Source organism: Miscanthus floridulus, chromosome 16 (assembly GCF_019320115.1).
Source record: "Miscanthus floridulus cultivar M001 chromosome 16, ASM1932011v1, whole genome shotgun sequence".
Classification (NCBI taxonomy): domain Eukaryota; kingdom Viridiplantae; phylum Streptophyta; class Magnoliopsida; order Poales; family Poaceae; genus Miscanthus; species Miscanthus floridulus.
In genome coordinates this window covers 67,389,950-67,413,019 of record NC_089595.1, presented here as the reverse complement: position 1 = coordinate 67,413,019, position 23,070 = coordinate 67,389,950, and the positions used below count along the sequence as shown (strand labels likewise).

The following is a 23,070-nucleotide window of genomic DNA, read 5'->3' as shown; positions in this document are numbered from 1 at the left end:
CAGTGACTCGTGTTCTAAATATGCGTCACGGATAGTTTCCTATCAGTGACGCGTTTTTACGCGTCACTAATGTGCCCTTATCACAGATGCAAGAATAGTGACGCGTGTTTTACGCGTCACTGATGACCCTCTACATGCGTCACTGATAAGGTTTTCTGGCATAGTGCATCACCTGTCGCGGTGGGCGTCCGTCCTCAGATCCGAAAGGGCCTGAGCTCGAGCTTCTTCGTGCGTCCTCTGCGCGTCGGGTCATGCCCGAGCTCGCTCGCGGCCTTCCTCCGTGCCGTGAGTGCCGAGCCTGAGTCCGCTTGCGGCCACCTCCGCGTGCGCCGAGGGAGTGCCCGAGTCTGCTCGCGACGCGCCGAGGGAGCCCGCTCGCTGCCATCTTCCGCGCCGCCGGGGTACGCTGATACTCCACGCGAGGGAGCCCACTCGCTGCTATCTTCCACGGCAGCGAGGTGGGCACTACGGCTCGTGGGATCGCGGCTATCTTTTGTGCTGCCAGGACCGTGTGATTTGTGAGGGAGGTGGGAGAAATCAATTTCATGATGTGCACATCCAAACATAAATTGGTATTTGCCAAGTCAATAGATTCCAGCCACCAAATTGATCCACATCCAAACAACAGATTTGGTATTACAATACATTTCCAGTACTAGTCTGATTTGATATTGGTACCAATAAAATTCCAAGGTCTCTAATATCTACGTCCAAACGGACCCTTAGTATTTTCTATATACTTATTTGAAGTTAAGATTGTTTTGCTCAAAAGTAAGAGTGACATTTTTTTTAGGGAGGGTACATATGCGCGCGCGCGCACGCAATAATGGACAACGCAGTCGTGGCAATCAACTCAGGGTAAGCCTGGAGTCGGCCACGATTGGGCTCCTCACGACGTGATCATGGTCATGGGACAACCAGCTCAGGGCCCCCTCGGCGATCTCCTGCTCGCTGCTGGCTCCGGCTGCGCTCACCGTGACCGTGAACGTCTTCCTCTCATTTACCTTGGTGAACTCCAGCTCCGCCGGCTCCACCTTGACCGTCAGGCCTTTCGGCGCTTCGATCTTGGCGGTGTAGTTCGACTTGGCCGGCCCGACGTTGGTCACCGTCCGGTTCACGGCGAACGCATCAGCTCGCAGCGGCACCAGTATTGCCGGGTAGTTCAGCTGCGCCCCGGTGATAGGCTCGACCTCAGTGCAAGTCAAGGTGGTGTTTCCGGCTATGGTTTTCAGGGCCGCCTCGCCGAGGAGCCTGCAGATGTAGCCAGCGTAGTCGCGGACGCCAAGGTCGTACACCAGGCCGGGGTCTACGGCCTTCGCCGGGACAACGTGGCCGGCGCCGACGGAGTAGAAGCTCGCCTTCCGGTGCTCCTCGTCCATGATCTGTTTGCCGTCGTTGTCGATGGCGCTGGACGTGGTCATGATGGCGGACTTGATCGCGGCGGGCGACCAGTCCGGGTGCGCCTTCTTGACGAGCGCCACGATGCCGGTGATGTGCGGCGTCGCCATGGACGTGCCGGAGACGACGTTGAAGCTGTTCGACTCGGGCCCCCCGACGGGCACCTCCGACGGCCACGCGGCGAGGATGTTGAGCCCCGGCGCCATGACGTCGGGCTTCAGCACGCCGGGGCTGGCAACGCTGGGGCCGCGCGACGAGAAGGCCGCCACGATCGGCGCCGGCTTCACGCCAACGACTGTGCTGTTGAACACGATCGTTGCCGTATGGTTGGTCGTGGACGCACCATTCATGGCGTAGCCCATTATCTTGGTGCCGTCGGCCGCGGTCACCTGCGACATGGGGAGGTTGTAGTATTTCTCCAGGACGATGGTGCATCCGAAGTCCGGTTCGTTGATGAACACGACGCCGGCGCCGCCAGCCTCACGGACCGCCTCGATGGAGCTCATCGGTGGCACCGGTGTCTCGGTGTCGCACACGACCACCATGCCGGTGATGTTGACGTTGAAGTAGTCGCAGAAGTTCATACCGTTTGAGTAGTACAGCGGATACACCTTGGAGCTGAAGTGTTTGTCCTGAGTCAGTGACTCACCTTCGAACATCTCGCCGTCGCCGAGCCGCACGCTGGCACGGAAGCTCCGGTCCACAGACCCGGCCACCACCGTCAATATCCACGGCGCTTCGTTGGACAGCGTGGAGGGCAAAGGGCCACTGTTGCCGCCGGCGCACACTACGAGGACGCCCTTGGACACCGCTGCGAACGCGCCGATGGCGATGGGGTCCTTGTCCAACGGCGTGGAGACGCCGCCGAGGGACACCGAGAGGACGTCGACGCCGTCCTTCACGGCGGCGTCCATCCCGGCCAGCAAGTCGGACTCGAAGCACCCTTGGGCGTCGCAGACCTTGTACACGGCCATGTGCGCGCCGGGTGCCATCCCGGCAGCCGTGTCGCCGCCGCCAAGGCCGAAGGCCGAGACTCCTTCCACGAACCGGCCGGCCGCCGTGCCCGTGGTGTGCGTGCCGTGCCCGACGTCGTCGGTGATGGTGTTGTCCACGACGAACGACGCCGCGCCGATGAGCTTGTTGTTGCACCGGACAGGAGGCTGGCAGGCGCCCTTCCACCTGGGGGGCGGCGGCGGCATGCCGTCGTCGCGGAACGAAGGGTGCTTCTCGTCGATCCCGGTGTCCAGAAACCCAATGATCGTGCCCTCGCCGTAGCCGGTCGCGTTCCAGACGCCGCCGTCGGGAGTCAGCCCGAGGAACCCCGGTGTGCGCGTCGTCATGAGCGGCACCCTGCGTTCCGGGAACGCCCGCACGAACCCTGGCTTCCTGGACACGGCCGCGAGCTCGGCGTCGGTCAGCCTAGCGGCGAAGCCGGAGAGCACGCTCGTGTACGAGTGGAGAACGCGGCGCGGGCGGACACTACCACGGGAGCTCTGGAGGAACGACTCGTGCCACCGGCGGTGCGCGGCCTCGTCGTCTTCATGGATTTGCGCAGGCGGAGGCTCGACCAGGACGATGTAAGTTCGGGCGTTGGTGTGATGCCCGGCGGCGCCGGTGCTCCGCGGCGCCGCGCCGTGAGGGACATAGCCCAGCACGGGGCACGCCGCGGCGACCAAGACAAGGGCGTATGCAAGGGGCAAAATCGTGAAGCGACCCATGGTTTGCGAGCACGAATTTGACTTAGATAGCGTTTGGCGTCGCTGAAGCTTATATACTCCGTGACTGTACCGAATGGTTCTCTGCTTGTCCATCTTGTCCCGCATGACTGCCATGCACGCATGCGTGATCCCAAGATACAGGGCAGCCCACCCGAGAAAGCATGAACATGTCAAATGCATGGTGAGTGCAATGCTTTCTGGACTCCTAATGCAACAGCATCCGTTCCGCTGCCATTGGTTTGGGGCGTTGGTTTCTCCTCCTAATTGTTAGTCTCTATCACAATAGATGTTTAACATTAATTTAAAGTATTAAATATAGACTAATTACGAAACTAAATGCACAGATTAAGACTAATTTATGAGACGAATCTATTAAGCCTAATTAGTCTATGATTTGACAATATGGTGCTATAGTAAACATGTGCTTATGACGGATTAATTAGGCTTAATAAATTCGTCTCGTGGATTACTGACGACTTCTCTAATTTGTTTTATTATTATTATACGAACACTCGATATGACACCTCTTAAACTTTAGTCCCTTCCCAAACACCTGAGATGCGCCATGGCCGAACCTTGGGTTTGTGTGTGTGTGTGTGTTTTTTTTTTTTTGAAACATTTGGGTTTGTGGTTCTCAATGACCATTAGTAATGGGACTTAATTCTCGCGGCAAGCGCGGCGACGAAGAGTGAGAACATCTTAGGTCGTCGCCCACCAATTGCACATGAATTCTCTATGATCATTAGGCTATCAAACTCATAAGGCCAGCCTCAGTAGGACTTTCATACGAGTTTCATCTGCACTTAGTAGGTTGCTACATAAGCATTTTCCGATGATATGGTAATGTTTTTATAAAGAGAGAAGAATTGAGTTTCATGTAGATAAAACTCTCTTGTCTCGGTTTCCAACTCAATCTATATGGGCCATGTAATTAAAATGTCTATGAAACATAGAATGAAATCATAAAGAACTCTCTTTCAAATTATTATTCAATCTTTTCTAGTTTTCATCAAATATATACAAACAAACGCAGGAGCGTCTACAACAATCAACTAGTGTTTGTTAAATTCTTTACGAAATATCCTTATTGTATTTATTGTACTTGTTGGGCGTACCCAATGTAGAGAGCGGAGGAGACCTCGCATGTGCAATGCGAAGAGACCACGACTCGAACCCAGGACCTTCCAGTCACAGGCGGTAAGACTCTACCGCTTGCACCAGGCCCGTCCTTCTTTAATGTACTTGTTGACAGCAATATACTTATCTAAATCTTTTTAGAATTAATGAGGAAAATCCAGTCTAGTGTTGAGGCTGCCAGGCCGTTAAACGCTTAATGGTCCATTTTGGAAACTTAATAAAGGACATTAATTAAGTACAAATAATACTAGCAAGGCAAGTCTTAATCAAAGTAATTCTACCCCACATAGGATAAAAAGTTTGCCTCGCCACCCAACAATTCTCTTGATGATTTTATCTATTATAGAGACTGGATGTCCTCTCTCCTAAGTTTATCAAAGTGAAGAGATTATTAAGAGAACACCTAGGTATTTAATTTGGAGTGAAATGTATCGTACATTTCTAAACTTTCTAAGTGGTTCATTCGAAGTATAAATTTGGATCCATGATTAGACTTAGAGTGAACTTAAAATGAAACACATGAAAATTTGAAAGACCCAAATAATCACTTTTGGGAGTTCATGAACCCAGAAGATAATGAAAAAGAAGTTTAAGGAGCCACGGTACATTTCCTTCTTTAATTGGAAAGGATCCAATAGAGCAGTCAAACAATGTTCATATTTGGTCAATGTTATAGAAGTTTCGATTTAGGACAAAGCTAAAGTAACCTATAAAATTCAGAACTGAGGTAACAACAAATAACCAATAAGAACATCGATCGATGGAAGTACGAAATCGAGATCAGAAGTCTAGCACAGTATCTAAAACAGATTAGTACACAACAATATAGTGCATGCTGGCAGCAGATAAACAGTCCAAACTTAAAGCGGCAACCACATAAGTTCAAAACAATATCAGCCCAACAAAGCTATATAGCATGACAGAAGTCCAGAAGAGTTCAAATGCACTAGTAATACGACTTGGGCATATCTAGTATCGCTTATACAGAACAGAAAGCATTGGGTCCACATTGTAATCATGCCCTTTCTTGTCGGAGCAGCACTCAGGGCATTCATAGTGCTCTATTCGCTCCGCTTGAGCCGCTGTTATCTTCACACATTTACCATGAAACCAACGGTCACACACATCACAACAAATCCAGAACCCATTTGCATGGTGTAGCCGCTGCCACAGCTTGCACAGATGGTTGGCTCAGTACCACAGCCTTCATCCTCATCCTCATTCTGTTCAACAACCAACCAATAACTCTTTGCATAAGAAAATTGGACATTACCATATTCCTTAGAAACAAAAAAGCAACATACCATCATACCATTTTTTCTAGACTGCATATGCGGCGATACGTGTCACTAGCAATGAGTGTTTCAAGAACAGTTTGCAGGCTGTTCATCCTATCAGATAAACGCTGCCTGCTAAACAAAATCATCAAATCATTGGTTCTGAAAAAGGGTTTCAGGTAGAGCTTTCATAAAAAAATGACATCAATGCAGCGCAAAATACTAATTACTGAAATCTGACAGAACAGTTTCAAGAACATAGTCCAACGGTTTTTCTAATTGAAAGTGAGACAATAATACATGTGGATGATGCAGCATAAAAGAATCACTAATTACTGAGCTTTCTAAAAACATGGTGTTTTGGACATAATCATATCAAATAAGCCAAAGTTTCCATTTTGTTATAAAGGTTTTTTTACTAGGTAATGTATGATGATTTGGGAAGAACAGAAGAATTTTGACACGAGGTATGAAAAGTCCATGCAATATTAAGCAACCATTACTATTGATATTAAATTTGTTTCAGATAGAGAGTACTTGCCAACTTTGGACATTTAATTGTCAAACTCGCTGCAAGCTGACAGCAAGAGTATGTTAAAGGTCTTATGTCCTCACAAAAAAAGCCTAATCTAAATGTCGGTGTTTCGAACCGCCGACTAGTAAATTCGTATTTGCGCGTCTGGCCCGGATGGTGTGCTCGGAGGACACAAGAATTTATACTGGTTCGGACGGAATGTCCCTACGTCCAGTTTGAGGCTGCTCGTGTTACCGGCACTTGTTTGTAGTAGGGGTTACAAACGGGTGAGAGAGGGAGCAGGTCCCAAGTCTCTGGTGAAAGGATCGAATGTAGTTGAGTCTAGTTGAACTCGTTCCGCTGTTCAGCCTACCCTTCGTGGAGCGTCCTGCTTCCCATTTTATAGATAAAGGGGAAGGCGTAGGTAACACGAGAGAAAGAGAGAGAGAGAGAGAGAGAGAGAGAGTAAAGCGAGGAGGAAGAAGGCCTCCGTGGTTGCGACGCCCTTCATCTCCTTTACGCGGGTCCCGCCGGTCCTGTAGATGATGACGGGGACGGCTCCACGTCGCGACCCTGTTCATCTCTGGCACTATACGCGGGCGTCGTCAGCCGGTCATGGCGCTCCATTCCGTCCTGGCGGGCGGCGTGGTTAGCAGATACCCCCGTCGAAAGTCGTATGAGGATTAGGTAGCATAGCGCCGGCACGCCCGACACTGTTGGTGACGTGAGTCCTAAGGTATGGCCCGTCGTGGCCACGGGTCACATCAAGACGGGCCTACTACCTTTCTGGTGTCAGAAGTTTGACCCTGGGTTCGTACTCTTCGACCTGTAGTGGTTGGGGGTGGTCTGGACCCCGTCGGGCGAGGCGGAATCCCCCTTTGAGGGGTCTGGCGAGGCGAAGTCCGCACCCGAGGGGTCGAGCGAGACGGAGCCCACACCCTCGGGGTCAGGCGTGATGGAGCTCGCGCCCTCATGGTCGAGCGAGACAGAGCCCGCGCCCTCGGGGTCAGACGAGACGGAGCCCGCGCCCGAGGGGTCTGGAGAGACGGAGCGTGCGCCCTCGGGATCGGGCGACACAGAGCCCGTACTTTCGGGGTCGGGCGAGACCAAAAGACGCTCTTGACCATCCGGGCGAGTTAGTGTTCGCGGCCATCAGCTTACTTCTTCCAGGTATCCCTAATACTGATACCCGACACTAAATGAAAACATTGGTGCAAAGTGTTTCACCCAATCAAATCTCTTCACACGTGCGAATAAGGCATCTGGTTAGTTTTTCTTTTGTATTAAGGATAGCTAAAAGCCAACATGAAAAAGGTAGAAATCTATTTTGCATATGCTTACTGTCACACAGTGTAATAATGGAACACGACTAGTAAGACCATCCTGAGAAGAAAATCCAGTTTGTTCTATTGCTAAACTATTATTTGTGTTGTTTTTTCCCCCAATTAATCAATTTGCAAAGGCGTAGCAATAACACTGAGCATGTAAGCACTACTTGATCGACAAAATGGTTGTAGTGTTTTACAAGAAGTGTAGGCATCAAGGATTATACTCCTTCTCACATGTGCATTTAAACTCAAGTGCAAATTATGAGAAAGCAGAAGGCAGGTGCATTCTGTGCTAAACCTCAATGTCTTCACTTGTCTAATAGTGATCCCACGTATTGAATTTAAACTAATAAAATCTCTTGACAGTATCTAAGCACAGTTAATCCTTCAAAGTATAAGATAATCTTTCATACTTATGAAACAAATGCACACAGAGAGCATGACAATAATGCTCAAAGTATAACACAATCTTTCATACTCAAGAAACACATACAGGGCGTGGCAATAATGCCTGACGATCTGTTGTTAGTGCTTGTGAGGTACTAGCTAAAGAGATGACATATCTTGGTGACTGGTGAGTTTTCAGAAACTTTTAGTCGACACTAAAATTCTTCTCACCTGCTCATTGTTCTCATACGTGATCCATAAAACAAAACTATTAGAACTGGGGTACACATATAATAAAAAGAAATAGGATAATACCTTGATCTAGTCTCCAAATTGTCACCGATGAATGAGGAGATACGAATGAGCCATGCGTCACAGTGCATGGCGATGTGTCTGAGCCATTTTGTGCGTTTCATGTTGCCCCTCACTAGTTTGATGCCGAGCGTCGTTGGCTCAGGCTGCCCCAGCGACATGAACAACTTCTGCGGCCGCACCTCCCAACTCCCATCACTAGTGCCATACAGATACAGGGTCTCTGCACCTAGAAGCCAAACAAAACCCATTCACTTGGCCACACGATCTCGAGTATTTGAGAAATTAAGAAAAGTTTGAGCGAGGTTGGTCCCACAAACAGTCACCCACCTTTGTTGCACTTACGAGAGAACGCCTTCTCATCTGCACAGTACACAAGGTTATAGTTTGAATGTTCGATAGTGACACAGCTAAGATTTGGGACATAGGTTGACCGTTGACATGAGATTGTCTACATATGACAGCACAAAGTATGCAGCAGCAGTAAAAATGGAATAGCACAATCACATAATGTTCTAGCATAGTAGAGGTAGACAGGTAGCCAGCACAACGAAGTAATTGCAGAGAACTACAGGAATTTCGCATTTTCATTCTGAACTTGTAACAAAGCGTCAAGTTTGAGAAATGCAGCCAAACGAACAATAACCAGTTGTCAGTTGTGTTTTTTATAATCCAACTGTGTTCTTCATCTTGTTGAGAAATTCCTTTTTTTTTCCTTCATGTGGAAATAAACCTCAGCGCACCAGGTTGCAGTCTTTTAGAAGCAGATTGCAGATGACCAAGATTGTAATGCCTTAAGTAAAGCGTAAAAACAACTTTATAATGCTGATACTTGTTCTATCAGCACGCATGACGCATGAAAGAAACAAAAGGCCATGAGGTTCATCACTTCACGGTGAGTGAACAAACCAAAGCGAAGTTTAAATGACAGAAAAAGAAAAAGAAAAAAATCAGCACTCTTGTGGGGATCGACCGATCGAGGAACTCCTTCGGTTTATAGATCCATGAGGGGCAAGAATAGGAAGAACGACGAGGGTGCTTGTTATACCTGAGGTGAGGGCGCGGATCAAGGCGGCGCGGCGGCAAGCGAAGTCCCTGAAGATCCACTCCGCGGTGTACGACGGCGGGCAGAACGCCGCCGCCGCGGGCACAGGGGGAGGCGCCTGCGCCTCCATGGGCGCTCCCGTGGCCTGGCCGTGCAGGAGCGGCTCGGCTGGTAGCAGCGAGCATGGAGCGCTGGTGAGCAGGGGCGGCGGAGGGGAACCCGTGGCCTGGCCGTGCTGAGGATGGTCTGGTAGCGCCGAGCGTGGAGAGCTCGCGAGCAGGGGCGGGGAAGAGTCCATGCTAGCCGCCAGCAGCCCAGCACAGCAGCGTCGAGCAGCAGGCCTGCGCAGGCAGCGGATGCAAGACCGACGCGCCCACTCCTGTAGAAGGAAATGGCAGTGGAGGTTGTGCTGGGTTGGGGTGTGTAGAGTCTCGTTTGTGACGGCCTCACGGCAAAGATGCTGCAACGTTGGGTCAGGTCATCCCACACCTCTCCGGTTTCCCTGTGTGAACGCTTTTTCTTTTTCTTCTTCTGCTGCTGTATGGATTTGCTTTTACTCACTCCGTCTCAAAACAAGTTCATAGCTCGTTTTCCAAGAAGTCAAATATTTTTAAATTTGACCCGTTATTATAGAAAATAATATTAATATTTGTGCATTTTTAAATAAAATTATTATGAATATTCCATTATCAATCCAACAGTACTTATTACACATCATAAGTATGAGTTTCTTTTATATTTAATCAAACTTAGAAAGGTTTGACACCTCGAGAAGTAGAGATGTGCATTTATTTTGATACAGAGGAAGTACTTCCCTTTTCCCCTATTCTATATGACCTTCATTGGCATCCGTTGTACAATCATCTAAGGTCTTATTTGGTACATCTAATCCATCACCTTTATGAGCTATTTTTGTGTCAAAAAGAGTAAAATAAAATTGCTCCTAAAATCTGCTCTCGTGTATGTAGGATATGTGGTGACCTCCCCTCTCTCCCTCTCTCTACTATATATATATATATATATTAATGTCTCTCATCTGGGTATAGTTGTAGCATCTGTTCGTACACACGCACATCCACTCAACACAAGCACACTACTCACACCATCCGTGTACAAACAAACCTATAACTACACTCAGATCTGAAGATCGCGTCTTTCTTGAGATCACCAAAATCCTCAGATTTCGTAGGCGACGGGCACGTCACGATCCCATTGTGGCATCACGTGTGAGAGGCAGACGGACTGTTGTAGGGATACAGAGGACGGCTGTCCCACCCAACTTTGCAAAAAAGGCCTCAAGAAAAATAGAAATTACAAATAGGTCCCTAGACCCTTTCCCAACCGAAGACTTGAGCCAGCTCCAGGCGTCGCTGCCCACATCCAGATCCGAGGAAGCTCCACCCCGAGCTCCCTGAATCATGGACCGGAGCTCGACGACGACGACGACTGCCGCCGCAGGAAGCACAAGCCCGATCCAGCCACCTATCTTCCAGCAAACCCACAATAGCCACAGCATCCACGAAGCAAAAGGCCAGTGACCCCGATGCTCTACCGAGACGACGAGCCACCGCCGGCAAGACTCCTGAACAGGAGCCAACGAGATTTGGAGCTCCAACTCGGTCTCCAGATCCAGAGAGCCCCGACCTCACAGGCCCGCCGTCGGCACCGGAGCAAGTGACGACGAGGTGGGAGAGGGCCAGGAGTACCTTATTCCACCATGGCGACGCCGTCACCACCTCACGACCGCCGTCGGGAGACCTACCCCTATAGCGGGTACCTAATCTACACCGCCGGTCGAAGATCCACCATTCCCCCACACATTTGAGGACCCAAAGGTCGCCGAAGGCGGAGGGGAACAGCGACCTCGCCGGTGGGAGCACGAAACGCCCCCTTTTCGCCCTCTCTCATTGTAGCTGGGAGAGAGTTCGAGAAAGAGGGAGAAAAGCGGAATAGCAATAACGGCTTTCTACTATATATATGTAATGGTTGGAACTAGCTCAAAGCCTTGAAGTCGAACACGGCAGCGGAGCCCCTAGATCTAACTTAGGGCGGCCTCCTACACCAGTTCAATCACCGGTGATGGGAAGGGCACTAGGGGGCGGATCTAGCCAGGGGCATGACGTATCGGAATACAATGAGGCAGATTCATCAAGGCTCATGACACTGGTGCGTTGTGGTAGCACGAACATTTGGGCGGCGGCAGGCCCTATGGATGGGCTCGTTGGGCCTCAATCGACGAGCTTCCTGGATTTTATTTGTTTTTTTTGGATTAACAGAGGCAGCCATACAGTATCGCCTCTGGAAATCTATAATTAACACAAATGTTGAACCTTGCCTGCCTTTGTTAACTCATTTTGACCAACTCTAATAATGGTTACAGTGGCGGTGTCGTGTCTCACATACTAAACTTGTGCATACTGAAGTTATCATCAGTGATCGTGCTGCAGCAAATTTTACTAAAGAGGTACAAGAACATACACAATTAGAAAACACAGCCAATGATGCCAAATGAAAACAAAAATCCCACCATGAGATAATGGAGTTCATACAAACTCAGTCTGTCTAGTATATCTTGGACAAATTTGATACCATAGGGTCTAGTAGTCATGACCAACCGACCCTCTCATAGTAGCAATCAGGACACTCATAGTGTTCCTTATGCTCTGCTTCACTAGATGTTATATTTACACATTTTCCATGGTACCATTTTCCACACTCGTCGCAGCTAATCCAAAATGTGTTTGCCTTGTAGCGACTATCACAACTAGCACAAAAGTTGTTATCATCATTTGTAGCATCCTCTTCCGCCTCCTCCAGCACTTCATTGGCTTCAGTAGGACCACTAGATCTCTTTTTATAAGAAAAAATAAAATCAATATGTGTTTAATTTGAATGTAAACAACTTATATTGTGTATAGCTCCAAACACAAGCCATACCTGCTCTTCTATAAGGTATACCTCTTGTTCCTCCACCACCTCATTGGCTTCATCTGGGCCACTAGATCTCTTTTTACAAGAAAAAGTTAAGTCAGCCCTTGTTAGATTTGAACCTAAACAACTTAATTTGCACAGCTCTAAAGGGCCAGAGTTTCTATGAATATACAAGACATGTACCTTTTCTTCTACATGGTACAGTAATATTTCTTGGACTGTTGGCAGATCGATGATCATAGCGAACAACCGACCCCTACAATACAAAATTATTTTTATTAGTGAATTGGCAATGGCCAGAGTTCCACATACACAAACTTGAAATAAAAGCATGGCCAACCATTTAGTATTACAATGAAAGATCAAAGTTCTTGAAGAACATCTGGCAGAATAATTTCTTATATCCATGTAAATATCAAATTCCAAAAGAACCACTTAGTTTTCTAACTAAATGTGTAGTGATGTTGAGGATAGTCTAATAAGCTAGAAAAATTAAGCATAACAATAATCCAAATAAAAGAACCAAACAACACTACTACAGAATAGACAATCCCTATTAGCCTATCACTGTTGGACAATTTTAAACCGATAGTGATTGGGGGTATCACTGTCATTTCATAAGCAATAGGTCAATCACCGCCGGATTTAAAAATTAACCGGCGATAATAGGTAACTATCACCGTCGGTTGGTAATACAACTTGCAGTGAAGCGTTGGCACTGCCAGTTTATATTACCAACTGACAGTGATCATTTGATCCTAGACCTGAAATATCTTTTCAATCCCATTAACTTCCACTAACGTCCACATACCACACTCCACAATCTGCACTATCTGATTCTCTCTCCCCTCTCTCCCTCATTCTCTCCCTCACCCTTTTCCAAGAATATCCTCTCTCTCTCTCTCTCTCTCTCTCTCTCTCTCTCTCTCTCTCTCTCTCTCTCTCTCTCCCACCTTCCATCTGTTCTCCTTATCGAGGGTGGGCAGCCCCGGTGGCCTCCTCCTCCTCCTCGCAGGCGGTAACCCTATCACGGGGATACGAGCACGACGACATTATCCCTAGAGGTCTCCTCTTCCTCGTGGGGAGGTGGGCCCGGCATGGGTGCGTGGGCCGTTGACTCATCGTAGTGACATCCTCACCAGTGGTCTCCTTCTCCCCTTCGTTCGCATCCTCCTCACGAGTAGGTGGCCTCGGCGTGGGAGCACTGACGAGGTGGCCTCCTCCCCTCCTCCTCTCTCTCTCTTCCTCCTCCTCTTCTTGGGCGTGCGTGCCGCTGATGCAAAGTAGTGGTAGTGGTGAGCAGATCAAGCGTAAGCGCGGCCTTTGCATAGAGCAGCGGACAGATTTGGTTGATATTTTTAGAATATTTTAAAAGGTCGGCACTGCCAGTTCTTTCACTGCCAATGATAGCCTCTCACCATCATTGCCGATTACACACTACCGAATCCAAATCCATTGCAGTAATAGGCTTTAGAAACCGGTAGTGATTGGAGTTTTTCTACTAGTGGAAGTTTTTTCTAATATAGTTTTTCCTAACTATGATGAGCATAAGAATTTAAGCTGAATGATATTTTTCTTGCAAAACATAATTTATTGTCGTAGCATAAATGTACACATATACTAACCCCTATGAGCGCACATGTGTACAACCAAGTGATCAATTAGAAAGAAACAATACAATAATTGGTTACAGTTTTATCCAGTATATAAACATTGTAGACAAATATGCTAATAATTAGTGTCAGCAGGTTGACAAGAAGTGCTATAAAAAACAATTATCTATTTCAAATATGAAGAAATCATATAGTCTAATATTAAGACATAATCCATATTCTATGGAACTATGTCCTTAGTATCATTTGTATAGCAGGTGAACATGCAACATCGTTCTATAAGCAAAGCCAACTATCTACACAATTAAGCTACCCTGTTTTATAATTAACATATTATTATTAAATGTGTCAGTGGAAACAAAACGGATTAATATATCATGCTCCGATGCAGATGTTGAAAAAGATAAACTGATATCATGTACGAAGAATAGTTAAATGCTAACATGAAAAGTAAAATCTAGTTTCAACACATGTTCCAGGTTATACACTTATCCATAAGTTCCACTTAAAATAACTGTATATAATTAGCCATGATACCACACATGTGGAAAAATGTTTTCTATCTTGCTATAAACTATACATGACTATACGATTTTAAACATTACTAAAATATAGTAAGGAATTGAAGCAAGTGTTCAGTTTCCCATACATGATCGATTTTGTTTATCATTTTTTTTAACACCATACCTTCTCATTAAAGAAGAATATAAAGAAATTACAAGAGGGGTCCCAAGGCCATGACCACACTACAACAGAGACGCCATGGAGAACATAAAACAAATTACCATCAGGCAACACACCCCTCCTATCACTGACAGAAGGAGCTGCAGCGTAGATGTTGATAGCATGTACTAATTAAGAGTAGTTAAATGCTAACATGAAAGTAAAATTTAGTTGCTACACATGTTCCTGGTTATATTATTCATAAATTCTATATTTCACTAAAAGAACTGAATACAATGGGTCATGATGATGCCACAGGTGGAAAAATGTTTTCTGTCCTGCTAAACATTATAGAGATAGCGTAAGAAAGCAAGTATTGTTCCATTTTCTGCTATGTATGATTCTGTTTAACATTTTTTCTCAAACATGCAAGAAAGTTGCATGCCATTTCATAGAAAGTAAAGAAACTACAAGAGAGGGCCCCCAGACAGATGACAATATACAACAGGTGAGCCATGCAAAACATATAACAAACTATCATCATATAACCCCCTCCTTTAGGAAACTGATAGATGCACACTACAGCTCTCCATCCCCTGCCATTGCTTTTGTTTAACAGGATATATGAAATTCACCTCATTAAGAGCAAACTATATATGAGCAAGGGACAGATGCATGTGCTGGAACCATATTTCTACCTGGAATAATGTGCATTGTGCCTGTACTCCACAAAATATTTTTAACATAGTAAAAAAATTACTTTTGTGACACTACATTTGAAATTTATTAATCTACTCATATGATATTTCAAATACCTGAACCTAACATATAGAGAAAAATGTAAGCGTTGCTTGAAATGGTTGACTTAAAGACAGACCAAAACGTCTATGACTAGAGGGAGTACTAGACAATGAGATAAAAATCAATAGATGTTTTTAAAAATTGTAACTGTCTAGAGATTTCATCTAATGAATTGATTATCACCTCCTCATAATGCATCAGATAACAATGTCTAAGACATAGATATATATATGTTTAATTAATGAGCGAAGTAATAAAATACCTTTCTGTAGCTGTCATATATGAAGCAGTGAAGTGAGAAATGTTGATGAGCCATGCATCGCTGTGCACAGCAACTTGTTGCAGCCACTTGTGCCGTTCCATCGTGTCCCTCACTATGTTGATGCCGGGTGCTGGCTCAGGCTCCGGTGCTGGCAGCTCCACCTCAGGTGGTTTCACCTCCCAGCTCCCATCCGTGCCGCCATACAAGTGTAGGGGCTGCATACCTACAATAATAATAATATAATAATAATACAATAAAAAGAAAACGTCATGTTCACTTGATCACCTCATTTCATGGGGCCAGAGAATTGATATTGATCATATCCCACAAGCACTCACCGGGATCACATTTTTGAAAGAACGCCTCCTCGTCTGCATACCCATACACAAGCGGGCTCTCGTTAGATAGTGAGTATTAAAGCATTTTTGAAACATTTTTTGAAACGACTATATTTACTTGACAAAGCAGAAAAACAACAACGCGCTAGTATTAAAACATTGGTACTTCGTCAGTGTAAGTGCGTAAAATAGAGGCCATGAGGTTATTCACATAATTATTGAGATGAAGTCGAAATTTAGAACCTGGGCATGCAAATTTCTGGTAGACATGCATGTAAAAGAAAAAAAAAAGAGAACAAGCTTGTAATTGGAACAACTGAATGATCGAGAGCAATGCCTGTAACACCGTGTATCGTAGAAGCTCTGAAACTATTACTGTACATTGCTCACACGAAGGCAATTGCACTTGCACTGTCTCCACCAGAATATGCCAAAAATATGCATGAAAACCTAGATGAGGTTTGTATAGTGGCATTGATGTTCCGGCAAGGACAGCATCCCTGGAAACTTCTGAGGAGGTATCCTCATGGATAGCAAGCCTTGTGTGTGCTCAAAATAAGGGAGTGAAAGAAATGGATGGTGATCTGCCATTTGGATTCAGCAAGCAAGACGATGAACGAAGGCTTTAGTGTTACTGCTGGCTGACATACCTCACCAGTAATAGGGCCTGATGGTAGCATCTTTTCAGGGTTTAAGCAGCATGAAGAATACAAGGTCAAGGAGATAACTTGTCTCTCAGAGATCCAAGCTCTTCTAACTTGGAAATTGTCAGCTTGAAAGAACTGGTGGATGAAGGTTCAGTCGGAAAAAAAAAATTGCACTTGTTGCACTGTCGGTACCTGGATGCAACAGTGCATCTGCACCGAAGCAGTGGTAGAACTAACAAAATAAAACGGATCGGATAGTATGACGACCTTGCTAACCAGATCCACGACATTGCAGAGTGATGAGCTAGCTAGAAGAATATAATCGAGAAAGACATGCACAAAGGTCGGAGGCTGATTCTCGTTTACTACCTTTGGTGAGGGCACGGATGAGGGCTCCGCGGCGTTTGCTATAGTTGTCGAAGATGCTCTCCACTGTGTAGGGCGGCCTTAGAGCCAGAGCCCGGAAACTGGTCGGCTGGCGCCTCCAGTGGGCACCAGATTCAGACCTAGGAGGAGGGCCCGGCGACCTCCTCTCCATGGCCATGGGCACGTCCACGGCACGGGCACCTTGCTGATCTGTGCCTTGTCGCGGCGACAGCGCGGCCCTGGTGGGGGTGGGCACGTACACGGCATCGGCTGCACCTTGCTGATCTGTGTCTGGTCGACAAGGCCTCCGGCGAACGACACGGAACTGCTCTGGGGAGATTTCGTCGTCGGAGGTGTTGGAGCCGGAGTCCATGGAAGGCTGCGAGAGCGCGCGCGCGAGAGAGAGAGGCGGAGAGTGTGAGGGGTTCCGAGGTTTGGCTCCCTTCCTCCCTTCTGTGTCGCGCGCGCCGCCGGAGAGAAATGGAGAGTGTGACGGATCTCTAGGAGGATTTGGGCAACTCGGTCGGGACCACCTGCTGTGCCACGCTTCACGAGGAGAGAGGCAAAGGAGCGGGGCGGTGGTGATAGACTGACAGGGTGGCCAAGGCACTCACGCTTTCCATGCGTGGGACCCGGCTGGCCTCGGAGGGCTGCGGGCGGCGCGAAGATGCTGGGAAGGTTGGTAGGCCGTAGAGGAAGGCTGGTCGTCTGTGGTCACTGGTGACCTGCTGCCGTTTCTTCTAGGAGTAGTAGACGCCAACTTTGAGCTGTGATCACATGGATTTGCCTTCCGTAGCAGCTGGATTACAATAGGCTCCCACATACGAACATTGGAGTATAGTTATGGCTGTAAATTTAGTAGAGTTATTAGGCGGCAAGTAAAAAATTATTCGCACAAGCAAATAATGTAAGTAAAAAAGAAAGAGAAAAAAACTAACACTATTAACAAAGCTGCCGTCACAATACAACCGGAGTAGTAATACCCCTTCACAACCAGAACCAATACAAACAATAAACTAGTTGTAGGCATGCAGGTGTGCGCTTAAATAACCGGGAGGGAAGAAGCAAGCCGCCATGGCTACCGAGGTCTCTTCACTCACTACTGCAATAAGGATTTGTAGAGATGGTCAATTCAGGTGTCTAGAGGCTGCAGGTGAAAAAAAAAATCAGCCCCTTCCGCTCGCCACGGAGCCCTCGCCTGTGACGCCTCCTTCGAAGAAGAACCACAGTGGTTGTTGTCCCTGATGAATTAGCTCATCCCTTCCTTGGCCCACCCCTAACCACCTAGCGCCACAGTCTAGTCCCTACAGGCCGCCGCATCGTCCACGTGTCCACTGCTTGTTCCTGCTTCATGGACGCCTCCACCATGAGGCTGCACATCTGAGAGAGAGGAAGAGAGAGTGAGGGCCACAGTTATGAGAGGAGAGAGGGATATATGGAGAGAAGGGGAGAGATGAGGGGATCAGCATGTGAGGAAGATGGTAGGCGCTCAGATGTCGCTGCCCCCCGCGGGAAGAAGGGTTCAACACTTCAACTTAAGAGTGCAACACCCTCACCTGTGGCCTGATGGACGAGGGACGGGCCAACGCCACACGCTCGGAGATCCAGCTGGAGCACAACAGTGGCAGAGATGGTAGCACGGTCTGGAGATAGGTGTTAGCACACACGATCACTGGCTCAGGTGAATGAATCACTCATCAGTCTTGTCGAGCACCCGCTAGTGTTACCGAGTACCCACTAGCTAAGCCAACCACGAACAAGCGTTGTCTGTCCCCACACACTATGGCTAGAGGTTGAAGACACTACAAGAATCCTGTTAATCCATGATGGAAAATTTTCGTCACGGATCACTGAAAAACCGTCAGTAAACAGCATCTGTGATGGTTTCAGAAATCATCATGGATTGAGCATCATGGATTAACATGCGTGACGGTTTGTCGAAAACCATCACGGATTAACATAAACGGTGACGGTTTTAAACCGTCACGATAGAGCCCGAGGCCTAGTTAGTCCAGCCCAAACCCATTTCCTGTGACAAAAAATAACCGTCACGAATCAATTGCCAATCAAAGATACACCAGCTCATTTGTTAACAGGCCAGAATCAGAGATGGGCCAAGTTTGGCCCAATTTTAGCCATTTTCGCATCAATTTTTCAGCCATTTTCACAGGCCCGTTTCAGCATATTGCAACCCAAATTCATCACTAATTTTTAGCCCACTTTTCAGTCCACTACTACAGCACATATAGCCCATATACACAGCCCATTTTTGAACATTCAGCCCATATACACAGCCCACACACAGCTCAAATAATTACTGTTGTAACAATATACACAGCCCACACATTAAATAAAATAACTCATATTTCCATCCAACAATATATCACATAAATTTGCAACCAACATTAGATTACAAGTATTCATCCAACAATAGTTAACATACAGAAGTGCATACAGCCATATAGTTTACCATGGCACAAGCCAACAACACAGAATGCATAGAAGCCTAGCAGCTTGATGCATGTAGTAGCAACAGCAAAATGCGAGCAGCAGCAACAAAATATATACCACCATGTATCGCTTAACTTGGTCGAAATTGACTTGACACAAGTTAGCAGCAGCAAAATGCATCAAGTTAGTGGCAAAAGATATGCACCATGCACGTCTTAACTTGGTCGAATTTGACTAAGTAAAAGGTTAAGTTTTGCTTCCATCTCAGATTGACTCCTCTTCATCTCCTCTCGGTCAATAATCCTTGCCTGCTCAGATTCTTGCACTTTATTTGACAAATCAACCACTTGTACACGAAGCTCAGCATTGATCTTTTTCTCCGCTTCCAGTTCAGCGCTCTGCTCATTGGAAATACACCGGGCATTCTGGTACCCCACATTCTGCAAGAACTGATTCTTCGTGGTGTTCTCAGCAAGCACATCAGCAACAACTTGAGCCGCAGACTTAAGTTCTTCACCTTCTGTTGTTGTAGATAGCTTGTTTTCCATCTGAGTCTAGCAAACAAGTAGCAAAGATGGTTGATGTTGAGAGAATTAAAAATACAAAGATCAAAGTCTGAAAATTATCTTACAATAGCCTCTTGTACAATAGGGGTGTAGCATTTTTTTTTGCTATAGTGGCACTCCTTGAACAAATCAAATGCATTAGGTTCTTCATCATTATATTTGTCATCCTGAGAACAACATATATGCATTAGGTCCGGCATGAATTAAGATGTTACAAAATTTTGGACAGCTACTATTTAACTAAAAATCTAGAAGAACATGTTCAACTATAAATAGGATTAACCTGAATAGTTACTGTTCAACTAAAAATCTGGAAGAACATGTCCAACTAAAAAAAAGACAGTTGCGGTTACAATAACAGCAGTAGCTTATTACAATAGCACCAGTAGCTTGTACCAAATTATACAAAGACAAATCTAAAAAATAGCAGCAGTAGCTTGTTACAATAGCATATGCAGCAGCATGTTACAAATAGCTTAATATGGTGGTTAATAGCAGCAGAAGCTTAATATTTTTTTTATGACAAAGGAACCTTTATTGATTAGCAGCAAGTTGCTACAACAAGGGAGAACCACTCCTGGTTTACATCATACAAAGCCTTATGAAGAGGACATCTACAAATATGTTCAGAACTGATACATGTGAAAACAGCAAGGCTACAATTATCTGGTGAGGCTCTAAAGGCTTGGGAAGATAAAATATGCTTAATATTGTCATCACAAGAGCACAGCATGTTAAAAACACAATATTCTGTAAACTTATCCTTACATTAGAGCAGCAGCATGACAAGTAGTTGTGTTCTTACATAAATCAATACATCTCAAATTCCCTTATGTAAAGTGAGAAAACATTTCAGCAATATGAAAATTATTGATGAGCTTCATATAGAGAGCTTTATCCCCCAGCATGCTTAAGTAACAGTTGCATACATTTATTTATAAGGTGTTTAACATGGCTCACTTACCAAATTCTCAACATGAACCATGTAGGCACGAGATCCGGTTGTGTGATGGTACTTAACTTTCCCTTGGTTGTCTTTGTTCTTTTGACACATCTCCTACATCAAAGACAAAAAATGCATGTAAGGTTGGTGATAGATTAGCATGTACAAGGCATCATTTTGGTTTTTCAGAGAAAACATACCATCTTTTTGGGACTCTTCCATGATTCTAAAAGTTTAAGCCACTGTTCATCAGTCATGCATTTGACAGGAGAAGTTTTTGTAACCAAATGTAGTGGAAAAGGATCAAAATATTCTGCCTTCAGCCTGTATCTTTGTTGGCGGACCGCAGATTGCATCATCTCAATACAACCCTTTTTAACTATGTTATCCTTTGTGTTTATGTCAAACTTGGCCTAATTGAATGGAAGAACATGTGCAGAAAAGAATATCAATTCAGTAACTTATGGCATAAAACAACAAACAATGGTTCTTATATTGAGACTAAATGTGGAAGGGGCCAAAGAATGTATGTACCTTTAGTTTTCCTAAGAATAAATCAACATACGCAGATGTAGGTTCTTTCTCTTTTGGTTCTTTCTCGTTTGGTTCTTTCTCTTTTGGTTCTTTCTCCTCTGAACTTGGTGCAGGTTTTTTCTTGTACAGCTTCCAATGCGGGAGTATAGGCACATGGTTCCTAACTATGATGTTGCATTCACTTGCAAACTTTGCAGCAACAAGAGGAACCACCGGCCTTATATGCCCTTCAGTTATGACAACTTGCAGCTTGCCACGGCGCGCTCGGTTTAACCTTTGGAGACCAAGTCCCATATTATGTCCCCGTTCCCTTCTCTCCTCTCCCCCTAGCATCATAAGTATCGACACCTGTCCAAAGCTCAAGTAAATCCTCTACAAGAGGCTATAGAAATACATCGAAGTCCTTCCCGGGTGATTTCGGACCTGGAATAAGCAAAGCCATCATAAAGTTTGATTCCTCCATGCACTCCCACGGTGCTAGGTTGTATGGCACAACAAGCACAGGCCACATGCTATATTTTGTGTTCTTTTCTGAAAAAGGATTGAACCCATCAGTAGCTAGGCCAAGTCTAAGGTGTCTTGGATCCTTTGCAAAATCTAGATATTCGAAGTCAAAATCTTGCCATGCCTCACCATCAGCTGGGTGGCTCATATTCTTCTCATTGGGCTGCCGCTTTAACTTGTGCCATTGTGCCGCTTCTGATGCTTCTTTGGTCGAAAACATCCTCTTTAGCCTAGGTACCAATGGAAAATGCCGCAACATTTTTTGTGGAATCTTCTTTCTTTCTGCATCTTTCCATCTCGAGAGACCACAAACCAGGCAATTATCATGCTTGTCATATTCCTTTCTGAACAACACACAATTATTGTAGCACACATGTATTGATTCATACCCTAGACCTAGTTCCTTTAGAATACCCTTTGCTTCATCATATGATTTTGGGAGTGTATTGTGTTCTAGGAAAGCATCAGCCAATACCTTCATGTGTGCAGTAAAAGCAGAATTGCTAATTCTATATAATGACTTCATATGTAGAAGCCTTACCACCAAAGAGAATCTTGAAAATTTGGAACATCCAGGATAAAGTTGGCGCTTTGCCTCTCTCATGACAGTTTTCAAAAATGACTCTTTATCACAAGGTTCTTCAGCACCAACTTCATTTTCTACATTCGGCCTTGCCTATGCCGCTGCATTCTGTAGGTCTCCTAAAATCCCTTCCAAATGATCACCATAGTTGTCATCCTCTGTCACACCGACCCCATGTGTGGAACCATCATCATCTTCATGCATATCAATAGGATGCTCAATAACATTGACATCTAAGCTCTCTCCGTGATGAATCCACCGAGTATAAGTAGTTTCCATGCCATTCATCAATATATGCTTCCTCACAACATCCTGTTTTCGGTACTTCTGATTAAGGCATCTACTACAGGGGCATAGAATTTCAACATTCTCATTGAATTTCCCCTGAATGAAATTCATAAATTCTTTCACATCGTCAATGTATTCAGGGGAAAATAGTTTGCTATGCACCCAACTTCTATCCATCTAATCAAACGTCGCAGATAAACCACAATGAGCTAACTACTATAATTCAAATGCTACATCCAACAAAATCAACAAAAAAAGAGAAGAGATATATACCTTGGCTGTCAGTAGGAGTTCAGGTGAGGCAGATGGGGATCCCCTCGGAGAGGAGGCAGCTGCTTAGCGTTTGACGATTTCAGGCGTGCTTGAGGCCATAGGAGTCCACTCAATAGTTGGATTTGTCACCAGGTGGATGCATGGCCGCACTCGGCATCTCTCATTGGTGCGGCAATGGAGGGCAGCGGTGC

The 23,070-nt window shown here is 45.8% G+C and overlaps 2 protein-coding genes and 3 pseudogenes across 2 annotated transcripts; all 5 read right to left on the bottom strand.

The window, feature by feature from the left end:
• Positions 1-588: 588 nt before the first annotated feature.
• Positions 589-3,118, bottom strand: LOC136513826 (subtilisin-like protease). The gene has a single exon (XM_066507801.1). The coding sequence runs from the start codon at positions 3,114-3,116 to the stop codon at positions 849-851; it is 2,268 nt and encodes a 755-aa protein (XP_066363898.1). The 5' UTR covers positions 3,117-3,118; the 3' UTR covers positions 589-848.
• A 1,996-nt stretch (positions 3,119-5,114) lies between these two features.
• LOC136510094 (PHD finger protein ALFIN-LIKE 3-like) lies at positions 5,115-9,472 on the bottom strand (annotated as a pseudogene).
• Positions 9,473-11,720: 2,248 nt separating this feature from the next.
• Positions 11,721-17,110, bottom strand: LOC136510775 (PHD finger protein ALFIN-LIKE 3-like). Its single transcript, XM_066505117.1, has 5 exons — positions 16,741-17,110; positions 15,387-15,609; positions 12,231-12,303; positions 12,054-12,122; positions 11,721-11,966 (listed from the first exon to the last, which is right to left on the bottom strand). Exons 1-5 carry the CDS (start codon positions 17,108-17,110, stop codon positions 11,721-11,723), a joined length of 981 nt encoding a protein of 326 aa, XP_066361214.1.
• A 2,153-nt stretch (positions 17,111-19,263) lies between these two features.
• LOC136510774 (uncharacterized) lies at positions 19,264-21,564 on the bottom strand (annotated as a pseudogene).
• On the bottom strand, positions 21,563-22,783 carry LOC136510773 (uncharacterized; annotated as a pseudogene).
• Between the last annotated feature and the right edge of the window lie 287 nt (positions 22,784-23,070).